Source organism: Alligator mississippiensis, chromosome 2 (genome assembly GCF_030867095.1).
Source record: "Alligator mississippiensis isolate rAllMis1 chromosome 2, rAllMis1, whole genome shotgun sequence".
NCBI classification, from domain to species: Eukaryota; Metazoa; Chordata; order Crocodylia; family Alligatoridae; genus Alligator; species Alligator mississippiensis.
The window spans coordinates 132,550,835-132,570,211 of record NC_081825.1 but is presented as its reverse complement, the minus strand read 5'-3'; the positions used below and the strand labels follow the sequence as shown (position 1 = coordinate 132,570,211).

At 40.8% G+C, this 19,377-nt stretch overlaps 1 protein-coding gene across 4 annotated transcripts in view; it reads right to left on the bottom strand.

Annotated features, from left to right (window-relative positions):
- The window catches only part of SLC20A2 (solute carrier family 20 member 2), a 71,114-nt gene that overhangs the window by 36,897 nt on the left and 14,840 nt on the right, over nt 1–19,377 (bottom strand). The window contains exons 1-2 of one of the 4 annotated variants that reach the window (XM_019500090.2): nt 16,212–16,478; nt 5,519–6,064 (exon numbers count right to left, since the gene is read on the bottom strand). In XM_019500090.2, coding sequence (XP_019355635.1) covers nt 5,519–5,807 — 289 coding nt within the window. In that variant the 5' untranslated portion in view covers nt 5,808–6,064; nt 16,212–16,478. Of the gene's footprint in view, nt 1–5,518; nt 6,065–16,198; nt 16,479–19,377 lie in introns of those variants that run through there. The other 3 variants (XM_014600836.3, XM_006268473.4, XM_019500088.2) reach the window with 3 other exon arrangements.

The following is a 19,377-nucleotide window of genomic DNA, read 5'->3' as shown; positions in this document are numbered from 1 at the left end:
GAAATATCAGTCCACCTTGAGAAACAAGAACTTATTTCTTCAGAAAGGCAAACATTCCTCATCCATTAAATATTCCGTGTGGATTTTTTTTGTTCAAGGCAGTGCAGAACAATCTGTTCTCTTGCCAGGATATCCAGTGGGTAAGGAAGGTCTCAGAGACAGCCATGAAGTGAGAGTCAGGTCGTTTGGGCTGTCATAGGGAACCACCTAAGAGAGTGGTAATTTTCTCCCATTCTTCTGGCAGGGAAAACAATACAGAATTTAATAAAGGGCTACTCAAACATACCTGAGACATGCATCTGCCAACAAAGGGGTTCAAAAGGTCTTTTAATAGATTAGCTTGCCTAAAACAGCAGACACTTCTCCAACAAGGTCTGTACAAGAGAATTATGTGCAAGTCTAAAAAATGTAACAGGAAACACATATTCAACATTGTCAGCATGCTGGCTATTATTTTTTAGCATTCTTGCTTCACTGGACTGCCAGAGAAACTTTCTGCTCCAAAATGCTAACTATATTTGCTCAGTGCCCACCACAATGGCACCCCAGTTCTGGTAGGGATATGTAAGGCTTTGGAATACAAGTAAATAATAATTTGGAAAGGAGCTTTCAGACCTAAAACTAACTAGCTCTTCCCAAACATAAGCAATCTGAACTAAGACAACCTGGTAGTTGCAGTGCAAAAGCCAGCCAGCCCCATAATCCCCTCCATATAAGGACATCTCAAAGTGCTGTTTTTCTTCTGTCTCCATGACCTGGTGAAGGGCCACAGTGCAGACTGACAATGCTAGTGATAGGAAAAAAAAAAAAAGAGGGTCTGATTCCCCTCAAATTACTTTTGCTTTGACACAAGCCAGGAACCCCAAAACACCTGCAATAAAATCCTGCCAAATGTCACTGGCTGTCTTGCTTCCTCCTTTGCTCTCTAACTTTTAAAAAATATTTTAAATGGAGGCTAAACATTGTGTGCCAAAGCACAGCTACCCTGTGTGCTGGGGTGGGTGGGAAGGGGGTCTTGGCCCAGGTGTCTGTCAGTAGTGGTTTTTGTAGACTGCTGGGTGAGCTCTAGCTCAAGTCCATTACTCTTTAGCAGCTTTGCAAAGAGGAGGATACAAAGAAGCATCACGGTGACGTTCCTGGCTTGGTGGATAGATATTTATCATCAGAGGAGCCCTACAGCTGCCTCATTCTAATTCCTCTACTTGCTGCTGCCCTGCTGGCTGCACTTGTTAAAATGATGGTACAGTGCTATGGCACTGACAAAAGTGCACCGAATTCTCAATTCTGCATCAAAACCAGTCCGCCCTGTTTGGCCAAGAAGCACTAACTGCAGCCTGGAGAGCACCAACCTCTTCTGAAATAGTGCAGTGTGTACCAAGAGCTTTGCAAAGGACTATCAGTAACAGGAAAAAGGCCACTGAGCATGTACTGGCAACCAGAATCCCTGTCTCTGTTTCTAGAGGATGGGAAGTTCTGGGCTGTGACAGATACAGAAAGCTGCTGGCCCTCTTTTAGTACTTTCTGCCTTGGTCTTTTGCATCAAAGCTTCATCTAATCAGATGGCCTAGAGCTGCATTTTTGGTGAGTAGCCAGCAACCAATGAGTTCTTGGTTTCTGAGGCAATGGTGCCAGATATTCTGGAGGGCAAGGTGCCCTGCCAGTCTTAGCAGAGGGGAGACTGGGTTTTCTTCTACAGGTGAAGAGGGAAGGGGCTGTATGTGGGGAGAGGGAAGCTCAGTATTCCCAGGGTATTATTTTGGGAATGATTCTGGAGGAAAGACCAGAACCATGATAGCTCTGAAGGCTAGGGATGGAAAAAAGCATTTTTATACCATTGCCAGGAACACCCAAATCAACATCAAATTTGTCTTTATTAGGAAGTTCTAGCTGAGACTGACCATGCTGACAAGTTTGAGATCCTGTTGATCAACATAACAGGTCAATCCAAGGTACGCTTACAAAAAGCACTTCACAGACTGGTTTGAACAGGATTTTATCACTCTAAACTAGTTTTTGCATGATCACATTTCCCACTCACAGAGACAGAGCTATTCAATCTTACTACAGTGATCCACTAGCACTGCACACAGCTCCATTTGGAAGTCAAGCAGTACGTAAAACTAATCTCTTCTGGGACTCTGTCCCAAAACAACTGGTACTCCTACCACTCTTGGAAACCCTAGCTAAACCAAGGAGCACCTGCTCTGTAATTTATAGCTTTCTCTTGCCCTACACTAAAATAAGAATAGATGAACTTAAAAACCTCTGCAGCCAGCATGTGAGCTGTGCAGTGGATGAGAAGTCACGTGGTAGAGTCTGTGGAAAGATCAGATAGGTCCAACCACAGACATAAAATTATGAATTATGCAAAGATTTTTTTTTTTTTTAATAAACCAAATACTCTGATCCCTCCCTGGTAAATCAGGGGCAATAAAGTCAAGGCCTGCCACAGGTGTGCCAAAGTAGTGATGAACATACAAGATGAGAGAAGGGCCCTTATTTTAGCACCACCATTCAGGAGAGAGAGCCAGAGCAAAAGTAACTGAAGGTGCCAGAGATGGGAATGGCCACTGTGCCTTCAGTGTGGCACCAGGGAGTCCTCAGTGTGACAGGCTGCCTTGAACAGTGAACTGAGGACAGGATTGACAGCAAAAAACTCTTAAGTCAGCAATCCAGCTCTGACACCGTCTCTCTGTACATCCTTAGTGAGGTCACCCACTGTCTGTCTTGGATTCCTATCAATAGTGCTGGGGTAAAAGTTATGCACTTCATGGGGATATTGTAACTCCTGATTAAATGTTACACTAGTACTAAAATTCACCAGAACACAGTCCAGATGCCAACAGTGCCCAAACCTCCTGACTGTCTGGAACACAGCCCAGTGAAACAATCCTGTAAGAATGGGCAACTAGGCAAATCCCAGGTTAGGCAACAGATCCGCACAGTTCCTACAGGGACCCCACCATCCATCTGCACCTCCTTGTGCATTTAGGGGTGCCTTGAATAGTCATTTCATTTGACCTCCCTCAAAATCCTAAAGCTGGCCCTGTGGACAATAGTGTGATTGTGATAAGGAACAGTCCGTAATGTTTCAGAGAAGGGGTGAATAATTGTTACAAAAGCCTGCCCAGAGAGAGAGAGAGAGAGACACACACACACACACACACACACACGAGGGAGAGAGAGAGAAAGGTAAACAAAATCCAATAAAAACCAGGAGAGAACAATGTTAACAAAGTAAGTGGTATCACTAGAGAAAAGAAGAAAGTCTGGGGAGAGAAAAGAAAAGAAAAACAGCCTTTGCGGTTTGTGAGCTTTGATTAATTCTGAGATTTAAAACATGGAATTTGTCCTTAATGCCATCACCGGAGGATGGGAACGCAACTGGTCATGAAGTTCACACAGGCTTATGTAAATACACATGCAAATAAGTTGTGTTCTTTGAGCTTTGGCCCGTTGCCTTTGCAGGCGGTATTTGATACTTAGAAGTTTGGCCACCCCTGCCTAGATCCAGGGTTTGGTGGATCAGGATGTCATAAATAGATACAAATGAGGAAAATGAAGCCATCCTACTAAAGATGATCATGATTGTTAAGAATCTGAAGGTCAAAAGATACGTCACTTAAATTTCAAACCAGGGTATGCAAGGCAAATTACAAACCAAATAGCAGCTTGAACTTGTGCATCTATGTCAACACTGCTAAAAGCCCCTTTGAAAGGCATAGCTAAATATATGGTACAGTGGTACTAGCACATGTAGAGAAAGACGCTGTTCCTACTTCACAGGGAACAGATTAGGCATTTGGGATTCACATGCAGGACACTGGGAACAAGCAATTAAGCACTGGGCCAAAGACAGCATATTCCTCTTTGAAGAACTTGGTCCTCGTACAAGTTGTAGTCATGGAAGCAGCAACACCAACAGAGGGCCACCCCATGCGATTGCTGGCTATTACAAGAGAAGGCCAGCATTCGTATCAGAGAGTGAATACTGCCCCCCCCTCCCCAACACGAATGAAAAACAGCCACCCAACATGTACTTAGAGAAACCAGCACTTGATGCTCAGATACAAGGCAGAAAGAAGTGTGCAAATGAGTGTACAAGGGAAGGAGGAGGGAATTTTGTGGGACAAGATCCCTGTATGTGTTTTCTATGTATCAAAGCTATGCTGATATTCCCACAGATTTACATGACCCCACACATCTGGGGCTGTAAAGAATTCACCAAACTTTGAGGCACTGCCATGGCTTCAGACAAAGCATAGGGAGTGCTCATCACGGACTCACTCTGATTCTTTATTTTAATGCTCTCTTCCACATTATAAAGTCCCCGTTCTGGAGCTCTCCAACTATTTTTTTTAATGTGGTTGACCTATGGCCTTTGCTGCCGATTCTTATCGGACATCTCAAAAGCTCACAAAGCCTTTTTGCACATAAACAAAGAATATGCTCTGAGATTTTATTTTATTTCCCCTTGAACATAGTATTTGTTCTAAATGAGGATTAGTTTAAAAGCAAACAAAAGCTATGTGGGTAGGCACAAACAACAAAAAAACCCAACCTATTTTAGCTTTATAAGGGAGCATGAGTCAGAAGGATTAAAATTACATGAAGCATGTGACCATCTAACTTTATTGTTCTTTTCCATTATATCATGACCCTCACACAAGTGTATAATTAATTACTGTCCACTGTGTATGCATGAAAAGGGAATCTTCTCTTAAAAAAAAAATATATATATGCTTTGGGTAATCCTCAGAAAAGGCACTATATTGCTATGATTATAGAGTCTATCTTTTTTTGGCTCCAAAAATCCATAAAAGTTATACTTGACTTGTACATGGGGTCAAGATATAATTGGGCCCCCTAACAACTTGTCTTTTGTCCTTGCAATATCTTTCTATGTGGAATAAAAATACCAAGTCAGAATCTTTTTCTTTTTTTTTTTTTCAGTTCAGTTTTTATTTTAGTATTTTTTAATGCATTTAACCCTATGGGGCCTTTGTTATTTGATTCTCCTGTGGGATTTTGTGAGGGCAACAGCAGTTTAAGATGTGCAGTTACTGACTTGTATTCAGGGGAGGAAAAATCTGTTTTTCCTAAACCTGAGCCTGAAAAAGTAGGGTTGACATAATTGCAACAATATGGTATTTACTGTTAACAGCCATGTCTTGAGACTTGTTTTTGCAGCCATAAACATTGTATTAACTTGCTAACACATTTTTCCAAATAAGATAATTGGTTGTTTGGTAACCCTGAGAAAATTTCTACTGTCCATTACCCAAAGCCTTTTGATTTTACTTAAAAGCTGTGAACATTAAAAGAAATGCAAATGATTAGAGCACATAAGGGAAAAACAATGGACTCATAAACAGGAATGCATGTCTCCTCTGAAAAGCAAAACCAGACATGCTGGTGCAAAAGCTTGGAATGCTTAAACATGATAGAAACATAGCTGATGAAAAGGATTTCCCCAAGGCAATTATTATCACTTAAAAAAAATGAAAGAGTTACTTACCAACCATTGCACTAACTTCTCCTGCCATCAGCAGATCCACGGTGCTGTTATATAGGTTAACATCAATGATACCTTTCCGGATTGTTTCTCCTACTTTTGCTCCCAGTAATACTGAACCAGTGGTTTCAAAAATTGAAGCCAAAATACAAGCTTGGCGCAAAGTAACCACACCGGAGCCCACAGCAGTCCCAAAAGAATTGGCAACATCATTGGCACCAACTGAAAATGCCAAAATAAAAGCAACGATAAAACCCACAATAACCATCCATAGGTACTCAACCAGCACCATCTTTCCCCCAAAGTGTGCTTGTAGGTAAATATTTGCAAATATTTAAATAGAAAAAGCTGGAGGGTTCTCTAGCGGATTTGTAAAGCAGATTTCTTGTAAACAATGAGTTCTCTCTGGAAAGTGCTGGGTAGTATGAAGAAACTGCTAACTGCTGATTTTCAAACTACTGTCAATACTGTTCATTTGGCTGTGTTCAGCGAGCAGCGAAACACATTCCATATTTTGCTTCCAAACTGGTACAAGTGTGATGTGCTGTCCTGCAACAGAAACACAAACAAACATATAAACAATGAAATATGCTGCCGAGCTTGTAACACTGTGTCCTTTCAGAAGTAAAGAAATGATTTAAATCCACTAATCTAACTTTGGCATGTGATGCTTTGAACCATAAAGCAATTAAGAAAAAAAAATTAAAATTAGGTCACCTCCACAGCAATATACAGTTCTGGTATAAAACTCAGTAACCAAAAAACATACTGATCATTCTGAAAGGTTATATTTTTAATTTAAGCTGCACAGTGTGATTAGTTTGGGGGGGGGGGGGGGAAGGAAGAGGGGAAAGATCCTTTTTGGTTTCTTGTATCGAGTAACTGGCTTATATAAACCATATTTTGAGGCCGCAGATGGCCCATTTCCAGCTACCTACATGAAACTATCAATTTACATCCGGTGCAGGTGAAGATCTGGCCTTTAATGAGAGAAGGAATTATATCTATCCATTAAACTCGACAGAAATCATGAAAATGTCTGCAAATATTTACATGCTGTTGCTCTCATGTGTAGATCAAGAGGAATGTTACAGCCTTTTAGCCACATGGCCTTCCAATCAGTGGAGCAGTGTGATTTTCTCCATATTTATTTCAGTGTACCCACATACATAGTTACATAGATCCAGGAGAGAGAAGAGAAGTTTGACTAAAAAAGTGAACAAAAAGTAATCTGATCTTTCCCCTAGTAAAACGAATTACTATGTACTACTAAAGTAACTAGCCTCAAATAAACAAATGTCCAATAGTTCTCTTGAAACTTTCAGAGATTTCTAGCAATCTTGGAAACAAAGTTTCTCTTTGCCCTACTTGATCAGTTTTTCAAAAACAGAAATGCATAGGCAGGAGTTGATTTCAAGAGAAAGCCTTGTTTTATTTTAAGAAAACACACAGACAACTGCATTATCTTCATCTCATTCAGGATCTAACTTTCCAGCCTGTAAATCTTGATATTCCTCTCAACGGGAGCCAGTACACCCAGTTTAAAATACTCAAAAAAGAAACAAAAAACCTGATTATCTACATACATAAGCAGTAGTTTCTTCTCCCTTCTTTATGGCTGTAAAGAGGAGATGCATTTACCAAGCCAAACAAAACAATCATTCAACAACTATCTGGGGAAAAATATCTTTCTCTGAACTCGTTTTCAAACAGATGGGCTATATTCATTCGTACACATGAGCTGATCGTCTCAGAGCCCTCCAAATGATTTACCTTTGAAGAGGTAAGGGCTTGTTATCTCACAAAGTTTGGATTTTCTCATGTATAGCAACGCATAGTAACTTTAATGAGATCATAAGCTACAGCCATGGTTCTCATGAGGTAAAGACCTCAGATTGCATCACAAAAGACAGCCAGATGTTGAAACAAAATGGTCAAAAACTAAGTGCCCAGTAGGCTCAAGAGTTACTCAAGTAGCAGCTTCTCATTCCTCCCTTTCTCTCTATACCTACATTACTTTGCTCCAGAGCAATGTGAATTTTCAAGGAGCCAGTGGCCTCTCTCCAGCAGCTAAAATCCCTCAGTTAGCTTCACAGCACATTTGAGCAGCATTTCTCAAGACGTTGTGGGTAAGAGGAAAGCACCTCACCCCACCAGCATCTTCATACAGAACTGCCTAGCAATAGCCCCAACCTAATCCCACACATCCCAGCCACCAAGACCACCACAGTTTCTTCCCATGACCCCAAAGGATTGAGGGATTAAAGTCATAAGGAGAAACCCAGATGAAGGTCCCAAGTGGAACAGGCCCAAGAGCCGCTAAATTAGTGACAACCTAAGAGAAGTCTAAAGCAGATTCTGCATATCCATGGGATGCCAGAGATCCTTGAATGAACAACGATGGAATGAATGTGCATCTTTGAACATAGACAGATGTCTGGAAGGCACTAGACCACCAATGGTTAGTGCTGACTTAGTTAAGGAGCACATGGAGGGGCTAGATGGGTACAAGTCAGCAGGCCCAGATGACCTCCATCCACGGGTGCTGAAGGAATTGGCCAGTGTTATAGCTGAGCCGCTGGCATGGCTGTTTGAGCACTCATGGTGCTCCGGCCAGGTCCCTGAGGACTGGAGAAGGGCCAACGTGGTGCCCATTTTTAAGAAGGGGAGAAGGAATGAGCCAGGTAATTTTAGGCCAGTCAATCTTACCTCTATCCTTGGGAAAACACTGGAAAAAAATCATTAAAGAGCACATTTGTGAAGGCCCAGCAGGAGAAATGATGCTGAAAGAAAACCAGCATGGGTTTGTCACAGGTAGATCCTGCCTGACAAACCTTATAGCCTTTTACGACCAGGTGACCCACTGCCTTGACACTGGAGCTGAGGCAGATGTCATCTACCCGGACTTTAAGAAGGCCTTCGATACTGTTTCACATACTATTCTCATAAGGAAGCTAACAGGCTGTGGAGTGGATGCTTACACAATCATGTGGGTAAGCTAACTGGCTTAGGGTTTGCACGCAGAGAGTGGTGGTGGATGGGTCATTTTCAGCCTGGAAAGAGGTGGGCAGGTGTCCTGCAGGGGTCGGTCCTTGGACTGGTGTTATTTAATATCTTCATCAGCAATTTGGACGAGGGTGTGGAGAGCACCCTGTCCAAGTTCACACATGACACCAAGTTACGGGGCAAAGTTGACACACCGGAGAGCAGAGAGCATATTCAGGCCACTCTGGATAGGTTTGGTCAATGGGCAGAATGAAACAGGATGCAGTTCAACAAAGACAAATGCAAGGTACTCCACCTAAGGAGGAGAAATCTGCAGCACACCTATAGGTTGGGGGATGACCTCCTCAGCAGCTGAGAGGGATCTTGGAGTCATAGTTGACTCCAAGATGAACAAGAGCCAACAGTGTAACGAAGCCATCAACAAAGCTAATCGCACCATATTGTGCATTAGCAGATGCATGACCAACAGATCGAGGGAGGTGATGCTCCCCCTCTATGTGACATTGGTCAGACTGCAGTTGGGAGTACTGTGTCCAGTTCTGGGTGCCGGACTTCGAGAGGGATGCAGAGAATCTGGAGAGGGTCCAGAGGAGGGCCACTCGTATGATTAGTGGCCTCCGTACAAAACTCTACCAGGGGAGGTTGAGAGATCTGGATCTCTTCAGCCTTCACAAGAGACCTCTGAGGGGAGACCTTGTAGCAGCCTGTAAGTTTATCGAGGGAGGACAACAGAGAGTTGGAGATGCACTACTTACCAGGGCACCCCTAGTAGTAACTGGGAATAATGGGTACAAACTAGTGGAGAGTAGATTCAGGTTAGACATTTGGAAAAAATTCTTCACAGTATGGGTGGCCAGAATTTGGAATGGGCTGCCAAGAGAGGTGGTACTCTCACCTAACTTGGAGGTCTTCAAAAGGAGGCTAGATAGGCACCTGACTTGGGTCATCTGACCTTGGTCCTTTTCCTGCCTGGGGCAGGGAGTCAGACACGATGATCCTTTGGTATCCCTTCCAACTCTATAATCTATGAAAACAAAAAGTACCAAATCCATACTCCCATAATAATTTTAACTGAATCAACAGAGAATCATAGAATCATAGAAAATGAGGGTTGGAAGTGACCTTATGAGGTCATCTAATCCAACCCCTTGCTCAAAGCAGGACTAGCCCCAACTAGATAAACAAATAGAAGTATTTAATTAACCTTTTTGATGGAAACTAAGATATTGCAATGCTCATTATGCTTTGTTTTTGAAAGCACAGATAACAGATTCCCTCTAAACATTCCTTATATTTCACAATAGCCAAATCATTTTTGCTCCATTTTTATTCTGCTTTGAGGAGACCAAGCCTAGGGAGTCTTGGAGCCTGAAAGTAGTATATTTGGGAAGGTTCTCTCAGACTGACATTGAGTGGCTATTGGGACATTTGAGCCTTCAGCTTCACATCTTCAACCACCTGAGTAGTTTTTAGTAGCCTTCTGACACATTCACTGCTACTAAAGCATGGTACAGTCATCTTAAAATTCTTAGTGAAAAACAATTTGGGTGTGAAGGGAACGTTGTGCATCCCTCCACTGTGAAATTCACTTTGAAGCAGGGAAACAGCATGAGAAATGGTAGAAGCATCTCTGCTCCCATGTTGAATATATTTATTACCAACTTCACATATTCTGTCTCATGTATTTCAAAGTTTCTTGGATGAATCAAGGCAGTGTCTCTTAACCCTTTTAGACCCAAGACACCCCCTTAGAAACTCTCAGCATTTAGCTTTCACAAATTTTTGACTACTGAAAAAATAGAGCAATTCTTCTATTGCAAAGTCAGAGACCACAATAAGGCTAAATGTGTTTGGTGCTACAGATTCCTATGTGAACTCCCAATTTGAATTCCCAGCACCCTTGCTGAGAATCGTGATCTGGGATAAGGTGGAGGTATAACAGGCAAAAGGCTGGACTGGGATGATGGAGACCTGGGTTCAATCTCCCTGCTCTGCCACAAACTAACCAAGTGATCTTAGACAAGCAGTTGAATGTTTCAGTGCCTCAAGTTTCCATCTGTGCAACAGGGATGATTCTTCTCTGCCTCACATGGGTACCACAAGCAGAGCTGACCCTAAGGGTGTGCAGGGCCTAGGGCATATCAGCTTGTGAGGAACCTGTGTGGGAGGGAGGCAGGGCAGGGGTGGCGAGCAGCCGGAGTGCAAACGTGTGGAGTGGCGGTGCCCTCAGCACACGACAATGGCACTGTCCATGGGGCCCAGAATGGTCACACCGATTCACCTCCCCCCACCAAGGGATGGCTCTGACCATGAGGATCAGTTCATGAATCATTGTGAGGTGCTCAGATATTTTGATGATGGTCAAGTATGTAGCTATGCATCTTCAGACTCCTTTTTGCTTCACATTCATCCACCATGTTTTTGGCTCCCTTTTATGCCACTCTGCAGTCCCCTAATAACCATTTTCTATTGCAGAAAATATAGTGGGGATACTGAATAGCATTTTGTTTAGGTTGTACAATACAGTGCATCTATAGTGGCTAAAGGACTACATCCCACTGCATCAAAACCGTTAGGTTCATAGGGAGAGAGAGAAATTTATGAGTAATCCCTTCACTCCAGCACACCAGCCTAACTTTTCTATCTTTCCCAACAACATGTCCCCCTTTGTGGTATTTCTGCAAATTGGAAACCTGGAATTAAATATTACAATGTACCCATCAGGACTCTTGTTGGATAAAAAGACCAAATAGCAACATTTGTTAGAGGGGTAAGGTCTTCTGACTATAAGCTCCCAGTGGCAACCCAATGGGGGCAGAATTAAGGTCCTCTTGGATGGAAAGTGCTCCCCAGCATCTTTTTGGGGTTCATGTGGAAAAACTTTTGCTAAGAATTTCCCGGTTTTCCAGCCCTTGTGCATGCAGAGGTGAAAGCTAAAGTTCTGGACGGATACAGACAGCTGCAATCACCTTAATTTCAACCCAGCCATTTAGTAAGAGGATTTCTTCCCTTTTATTAAAGCAACATTTCTTTTCCAAATGCAGGAATGAGCTAGGTTATCTCTGAGATAAGGAAGGAACCTGCAGGGCTTGATCAGAGTTGCACATGCATGGCGGGAAACCCAACTAATCAGCTTCTTAATCAGGATCCTCCCTCAGCTCCCACATCTGCTATGATCCCTCTTGTACTCCCACACGATTGCTCACCCGAGGTGCCCCATATCCCCTTTGGTCCCCCAGAGACAGTCTGCCTGCAGTGTGCTCTTGGAATAGGGAGGGTACTGGGACTTTATTTCCCACCAGTATGTTAGAAGGCCACTCAGCCCCAATCAGCTGGTACTGACTCCCAAGTCCAAAACTGGTTCAATAGAGGCTATCAATGACACAAAAATGAACTAAAGCACTCTTATTAGCTACCTAAGGACCAAAGCCATCACTGAACCTAAAACAAGTCTGTAGCATACCCCACAGCATTGCTCATGATGCCTGGAGGGTGAAGGATCACAGGATCATAGAAAATGATGGTTGGAAGGGACTTCAGGAGGTCATCTAGTCTAACCCCCTGCTCAAAGCAGGACCAGCCCCAGTTAGATCATCTCAGCCAAGGCTTTGTCTAGGTGGGTCTTAAAAACCTCTAAGGATGGGACTTCCACAATGTCTCTGGGAAGCCTGTTCCTGTGCTTCACTACCCTCCTAGGGACTAAGTTTTTCCTAATATCTAACCTAAACTTCCCTTGCTGCAACTGGAGCCCATGGCTACTTGTTCTGTCATCTGCCACCACTGAGAACAGTCTAGCTCCATCCTCTTTGGAACCACCCTTCAGGGAATTGAAGGCTGCTATTCACAATACTAAATAAGTCTAGATCCCTCAGCCTGTCCGCATAAGTCATGTGCCTGAGCCCTCTAACCATTTTTGTTGCCCTCTGCTGGACTCCTTCCAATTCGTCCATATCCTTTCTGGAGTGTGGGGCCCAAAACTGGGCACAATACTCCCAATGTGGCCTCATCAGTGCCAAAGGAGGGGAAGAATCACTTCCCTCGATCTGCTGTCAGTGCTCCTAGTAATAAGTAGCCCAGTATGCCATTAGCCTTCTTCGCAACAAGGGTACACTGTCGGTTCATGTTCAGCTTATTGTCCACTAACCTGCAGGTCCTTTTCTGAAGACCTGCTGCTTAGCCAGCCAGTCCCCAGCCTGTAGCGGTGTATGGAATTGTTCTGTGTTAAGTGCAGGACTTTGCATTTGTCCTTTTTGAAACCTTCTATAAAAAAATTCAGAAGCTGCTATGCAAGCCTGCTGCTGAAGGCAGGGTTATGAGGGCTTGGGAGAAAGGATGTCATGGTTAACAACTCATCACTCCTGTCACTTCATGCAAGGTGACAGCTCAGAATCCACACATCCCCCAGCAAAACATGAGAGGTCAGATTTGACATCCCTGACATTTCTAAGGTAAAGGAACACACAGAATAAAATAAAAATGAACACAGCACCCCTTTAACAGCATAATATTCAAGTTTAAAAAAAAAGGGGAAAAAGGTAGCAGAGGGACAGAAAGCTTAGTTAAAAAGAAGGTTGTAGGTTACCTTTGAACCATTAAGAGATGCTACTGGTAGTTTCACCCTTGAAAAAGAAAAAAGAAAAGGATAGCCGTATCTCTGAACCTCCCAAAATATAGAACAGACATGAGTCCTGCTGTGCGGGCCTTGTAGAAATATAAGGCAGACATTTTGATCAAGGTTTTTTTTGCAGAAATCTACCAGTGGCTTAACACAGATTGCAGCCTGTAGAATGCTTCTTTTTGAGAGCAAGGATTTCTCTGGTATGCCAAGCTATGCAAGCATTTCCTCACGTACTAATCTAATCTAAGAGTCAGAGGTGTCCCATGTTGTTTTTATGACAACAAGGACATAGGGGGAAAAATGCCCTGCAGCAGAAGAATGCCAAATTTTAAAGTTCCGTGTTCTGTACTTAAGACCTGAAAGTCGTTGGCCTGTTTCTTCCCAACCTTGTACCTTCTGCACTCATTCACACCTATGTAAAGTGAATGTAAAATGCTATTAAATCAGCATTCTAGAATTAAGAAAATCTTCAAATTGACTTGTGGCACCAATGAGAACAAAGATCAGCTCTGTGCCAGGACTCTCCTGAATGCTCTCCTTCACTGCTGTGTTGGCTCAGGTTATTTACACAAGTGTTAACTCCTTTCCAGTTAGCCTAACTTGTACTTCAGTGGCCACAATGACACTGTTTGAGGAATCTGGATTAGCAGCACAGAGTTATGATGCTAATTATACCTCTTGCTATACCCCCAATGGAATGGCCAACTCAAGCCAAAAGCACCACAGCAGAAGAGTTATGGGCAGTATGGAAGGAAAGACGGGGAAGAAACTCAAGTTAATTTTTCAGTGAAGAACTGCATGATCATTTAAGTAAGATAATTAAAAGTGACGGGTACAAGAAGATTTTTCAGTAATAGCTCCCTCTTCATCCCATCTCACGTGCCTGAACCTAGTATACAGAAGCTCTTAAGTACATATCTCCATCCATCTGGTTATAGTAGTCTTTGAGGCCTGGAACCTCAGTATACAACCCTGGTACACAAAGAAAAAGAAACATTCTGATCTGTGGAAAGTAGTAGTTCCTCGCCATCTCTACTTTATGCCTCTAACTAATTACTGTTTCAGAGCTCTGCAAACATTAAGTGCCATTTCTTTACAGCACAGCACCTTAGTAAAGAAGTGTCTTGATTAATCCAGAACGACAAGAGGACTCTTAGGAAGAAGTAAAAAAATGATAACCACCATCTTCTTAGGACCTGTCTATACTTGGAAAATTGCTGCAACAGTTACTAAGTATAGTCAGCTGTTACAGTAAATTTTTAAGTGCGGACAAGCGTCTTCTTAAAAATTGGAAGAATCACACTGCCAGGTTTTGACCTTTCTGGCCAGTGGAATGGCTGCCAAAGAGAACTCTGAGAGTAAGAAACAGTCAGCTAAGAAGTGAAAGGTTAAAGAATTACTATCAAGTTCAGAGTCCAAGGGGGGCAACCGGAACTTGTTACTAAACAGCCAGGCAGAACAAGCACACTGAATAAAGGAAACAACCAACAATTGAGACCTGTGAGAGTATCTTTCAGTGTTCCCCATGACAACCAGAACAGAACCTACTGGGTTAATGTCAGTCCATTTAAAAACTGATTGTGATGCAAACATTTCCCCCACAACAGTTGATTGAGGCTAACATTTTTTTAAATGACATTCAACAGATGAGGAGAGCAACAATGTTCTTCAGTGAGACTCAGTATAATAGCATTTTTCTGCTGCTTCAACATGAGCAAAAATAAAAAGGGCAGCTGTAAATGAACCACTTTAAGGGCAAATGTTACAAATACTGCCCTTCTTCAGACATGAAGCACATCAGGAGTTCTTTCATGCAGCGTTTCAAAACAATGGACATTTTCTTTTAAGCAATTGCATTTCATCTGCACTGAAAAGTGAGGAATGGCTAGATACCACTAGCTGAGAAGTCAGTTTAAAAATCTTAGTACACTGGAACTTTTTGTAATTCACACCCCACAAACGTGCATATAATGATGTTTTGTACTCAAATACAGTTTGTCTGGTGTCCATTCCCTGTCTGCAGACATAAGTAAGTATCCTGCAACATCTAACAAGTGCTGCAATTTACTCTACTAGCAATAAACATAAGGTTGCATGGAAATCAAATTTGACTTAACTGAAAACACAAGCAAATAAAATTTACATTAATTGCTCACATCTTCCCTGGCTGCTCCACAGGCTGCACCACTCAAAATTATCCATTTAAGCTACTAATATTATATCCGTAACATAGAACATGGTGTAATTTAAGTGGTTCTAGGCTAAGAACATCCCTATATGGCCCTAAATTACATGACATACTTGTCGCAGGGCCAAGTATGAGGCAAGCTTTACTCTCCAGGACACAAGAGGTCCAACTTATTATTTTAAAATCAAAATCAAGTACAGCACACACAATAACTTAATTTATCACCAACTCCTATTACAGCTATCACTACAGGGTATGCCATAATAATTTTAAACAACTATTTCAAAGGTCAATGGTACCGAAATTCATAGCTTTCCAAGGGCTCAGATCAACTGAGAGGAAGTTCTGTTACCTGCAACTACCAAACTTCCAACGGATCCTCATTTCTTAGTCCCTTCTATTCCCCTGCCCTGAAAGATTTAAACATTTGCCCCCATGTAAGCTAAAAATGCATGCAATTTCAAAAACAAGGTTCAGACTGCAATTTTAACTAATTCTATACAGCATATTAAGCACGGTATTTTATTGTGCTGGTTAAGTGAGTTTAGGACATCTGCTGAAAACATTTGCTGAAAATACAAAATAGCAGCTTTGTTTAAGTAGTTATTGTGAAGTTTCAGTTTGCTACACAAACAAAGTAAAACAGGTTGGGAAAAATTCAAGCTGCTACAAGTCCCCATTGCTCATGTCACTTTAAGATGTTAGCTGGAAGAACTGAGGTGTTATTCTTCAAGCAAATGAGTGAAGAACTTTAATAAACTAAAGTTTTTTATGGCTTTACACTATAGACGTTTGAGATGCATTAAGAGATATCAAACAATAAGCATTAAAGGGTAACAAAATATATTATGTAAAAGAAACATGCACAAACCTTAAAAACTCACCCGATATTTGAAAGTTGTTTCAAAGGGCAAGAAGAGCTAAATTAATTCTTCCAATGACTGCCTTCCTGAACGTAAATACAGTCTGAAGTCTAAAATAGATATCCTATCATAGTCAGAGCACTCTCATTTGAACCTACAAGCTTACACTGGGTAAACAGTTCTACAACTTTCACAGCAACCCCTGGATAAAATTAACTCTGACACAGGAGAGCAGACAACACTGACAAGCATCAACGTATGTGCAGGGTGAAAATCTGCCTCCTCTTAACAAGAAATTTTGCTGGGGGTGGGTACTGATATAACACAATACTACGTCACCAGTTATATAAACCAATCCAGTGAACCTCACATTAAAAGAAACAGAATGTTCTTTTTTTCCCCCCAATGCAGTGGCACAAAGAAGAAAAAACACATTTTCACACCACGGAAGTACTTGAAGTTTTTTGCATAAGCAAGTTGTTTTTGAGAAGTCCTTACAAGCAACAGTATATCAAATTATGAAAACTCCATGTTACACTACTGTATAAATCCCCAGTTTTGCAAACGTCTTTTCATGTGCATAACTTTACTCAGATAAGTCAAGTCCCGTTTGGTCTATGGAACTATTCCGAATGCATATACTGTTGTTAAAAATGTGAGTTTTACGTAACTGGAGCCTAAGAGGGAAACCTTCGTTCTTATGGATTTCCCACATTAAAAGTTCACAATAAAAATAACTCATCAAAATTTAGAGTTCCACGTTCCTAAGTGGAACATGTTTCTAAATACATGTTAAAGAAAAATACTACCTGCTCAGAAACAACTGCCTATGTTAAGTTTGGCAGATGTAAAACGTTTTCTACAAAGAAGCTTACAGAATGCAAATATTCACTCTAGCTTTCAACTTCTGATAAACAGAAACTTAGTTCAAGTGCAGTTGTGTTTATCAATAAAGTTAAAAATGTTCAGAACTGGATGTATACTTCAAAGGGATTTTGGGGGTATTCAACATTTTGGAAAAACCAGACTAGTGATTTCAATACTTAAATGCAGATATAGGAGCCCACTATGCATCCAAGATCAACATTTAAGTCTTAAAATATCTGAACACAGCATGTTTCCCTGCAATGAGTGTTTAAAGTTTTCTAAAATGGGTGTCTGTTCTCAGAATAAACTGCAGATCATACTAATCCATGTGTCATTTAGTCAATGAGAGAAGTGACTATCTTCCACAAGGAGTCTCCCACATATTAGCAAGTACATACACATATTTGAGTACTCCTAATGACAAGCTGACCAGTGAAGACGAGAGACTACTCATGGTTGGGCCCCAGGGTTATTATAAAAACAAAAAAGCAAGAGTGAACACGAGTATGCATCCCTTTTAAAATACTATTCAGCATAGTTTTAAGGAGTTGAACATAAACTATAATTCTGTTCCTTCTGTTTTCCATTATAAATTTTTTGACATTTGGCAGGGTAAACCTCTATTGTAACACTTCACAAAGTCTTATCTTTTCTGCTCTTCCTGTAGTCTGTGAAACCCTAAAGCCCGCTCCAACTCTCCCTAAACTTCCACTCATCCATCTCACAGGATCAACTAAACACGTGCACCCAAATACAAAGAACAAGGTCTGATTAAATCATTTCTTATCAATTTAGTTTAACAGATTTTAATACTAACTAGTAAGTTAGGATTTCCTATGACATGAACCAACTCAGACCTGACACGGCAGATTTCTGGGGTTGATTTAATGCAATTCCCCCAGACTGGTGCTGTTACAAAGATTATTTTACCTTTACTTTGATGATATATAGACAAAATATCTAAACTTTTAGATCAAAGAAAAGTAAGCAACATAGAAAAGGCAAACAGATTTAAAGTTTTTCTTCTGCTTAAACACTGTTTGGGACCTCAGTCATGAGAAGAGTCATTCTGCTTTAATAGTAAGAGCATTCAGCTTGGGATCTCACTGAAAAAAACAGGCAAAGTACTCTATATATAAACACAGAATAAGTTACGAGGAACAGATTTTAGGAGCAGAAAAAAAAAAAATCAACCCAGTTCCCATAAGAATTAAGAGATAAATGGTTTATGGTATAACCTTCAGATAGATCTATGAACAGGTTTTTGTAATAGCTTTTTGTTTTCAGGACACAATCTTGGCATCTATTGCACTTTATAGCTCAGACTCATCTGGAGTCAGGGTTATTAAATTGCTGCTGATTTATAAATCAGAAAACAGAACACATTTATTTAAATAACCATTTTTCTAACTTATCTTGCATTTGAACTTTGTTATCCTAAAGGTTGCTTCTTATGGCTGATAGCCATTAAATATATTGATTTGCAACTAACTATAGCCTTTATACTAAATTTAGTACTTTACTTTGTTAACCAGCTGGATATTCCAGATACACACACACACAGATAGATCTAGATATATACTTATTCAAAAAATATGTAGTTTATTATACATTCATTCTGATTCTTAATTTTTACATTTTATTATAACATAAAATAATGAATGGCACATTTCTAATTTATCAATGATTTTCTACTTTTTATAATCAAAATTGAATTGGGATAGAAACAAATTTCTATTAAAAGCCTGCGTGCAGCATTTTTAAATGTTCTATTAAAGAAAATTAACTCAACTCAAGTATACAGGAATCATAAGAGAAAAATTTATTTAAAAATGTTTCCCATTTAAAACTACCTGATTCATTACACAAAGCATCATCTGCAGTTAATGAACTAAACTCACTGTTCCTGGTCATCATGCCCATCAAGATTTTAGAACTAGCAGACTTCATCCCCTTGAGCCCTTTATTCACAAATTAAAAAAGGAAAACAAAGCCTTCCTGCTTTTTCAACTCCCTACGAGTATTTCAATTTTGAATGAACTAGTAATTGAACTGAAATAAATTGAAAAGAAGACACTCTCACCTGCAGAGGAGGTTACTGCTAATAAAAGTCGGTTTAGCACTTAAACAGACTGGCTTCAGACACTTAGCCAAGGGTTTGCAGCAATTCAGTCATTTTTCTTTAAAACTTCAGCATAAAAATTCTTGTTTTTTCAATTCAAATAATTAATACAATACAGTAAATGTAGGCCTTAGTGTGCACTGTTAATTTCAAATATAAGTAGGACTCTTAACTGGAAATGTATTTAAAAATCCTTTT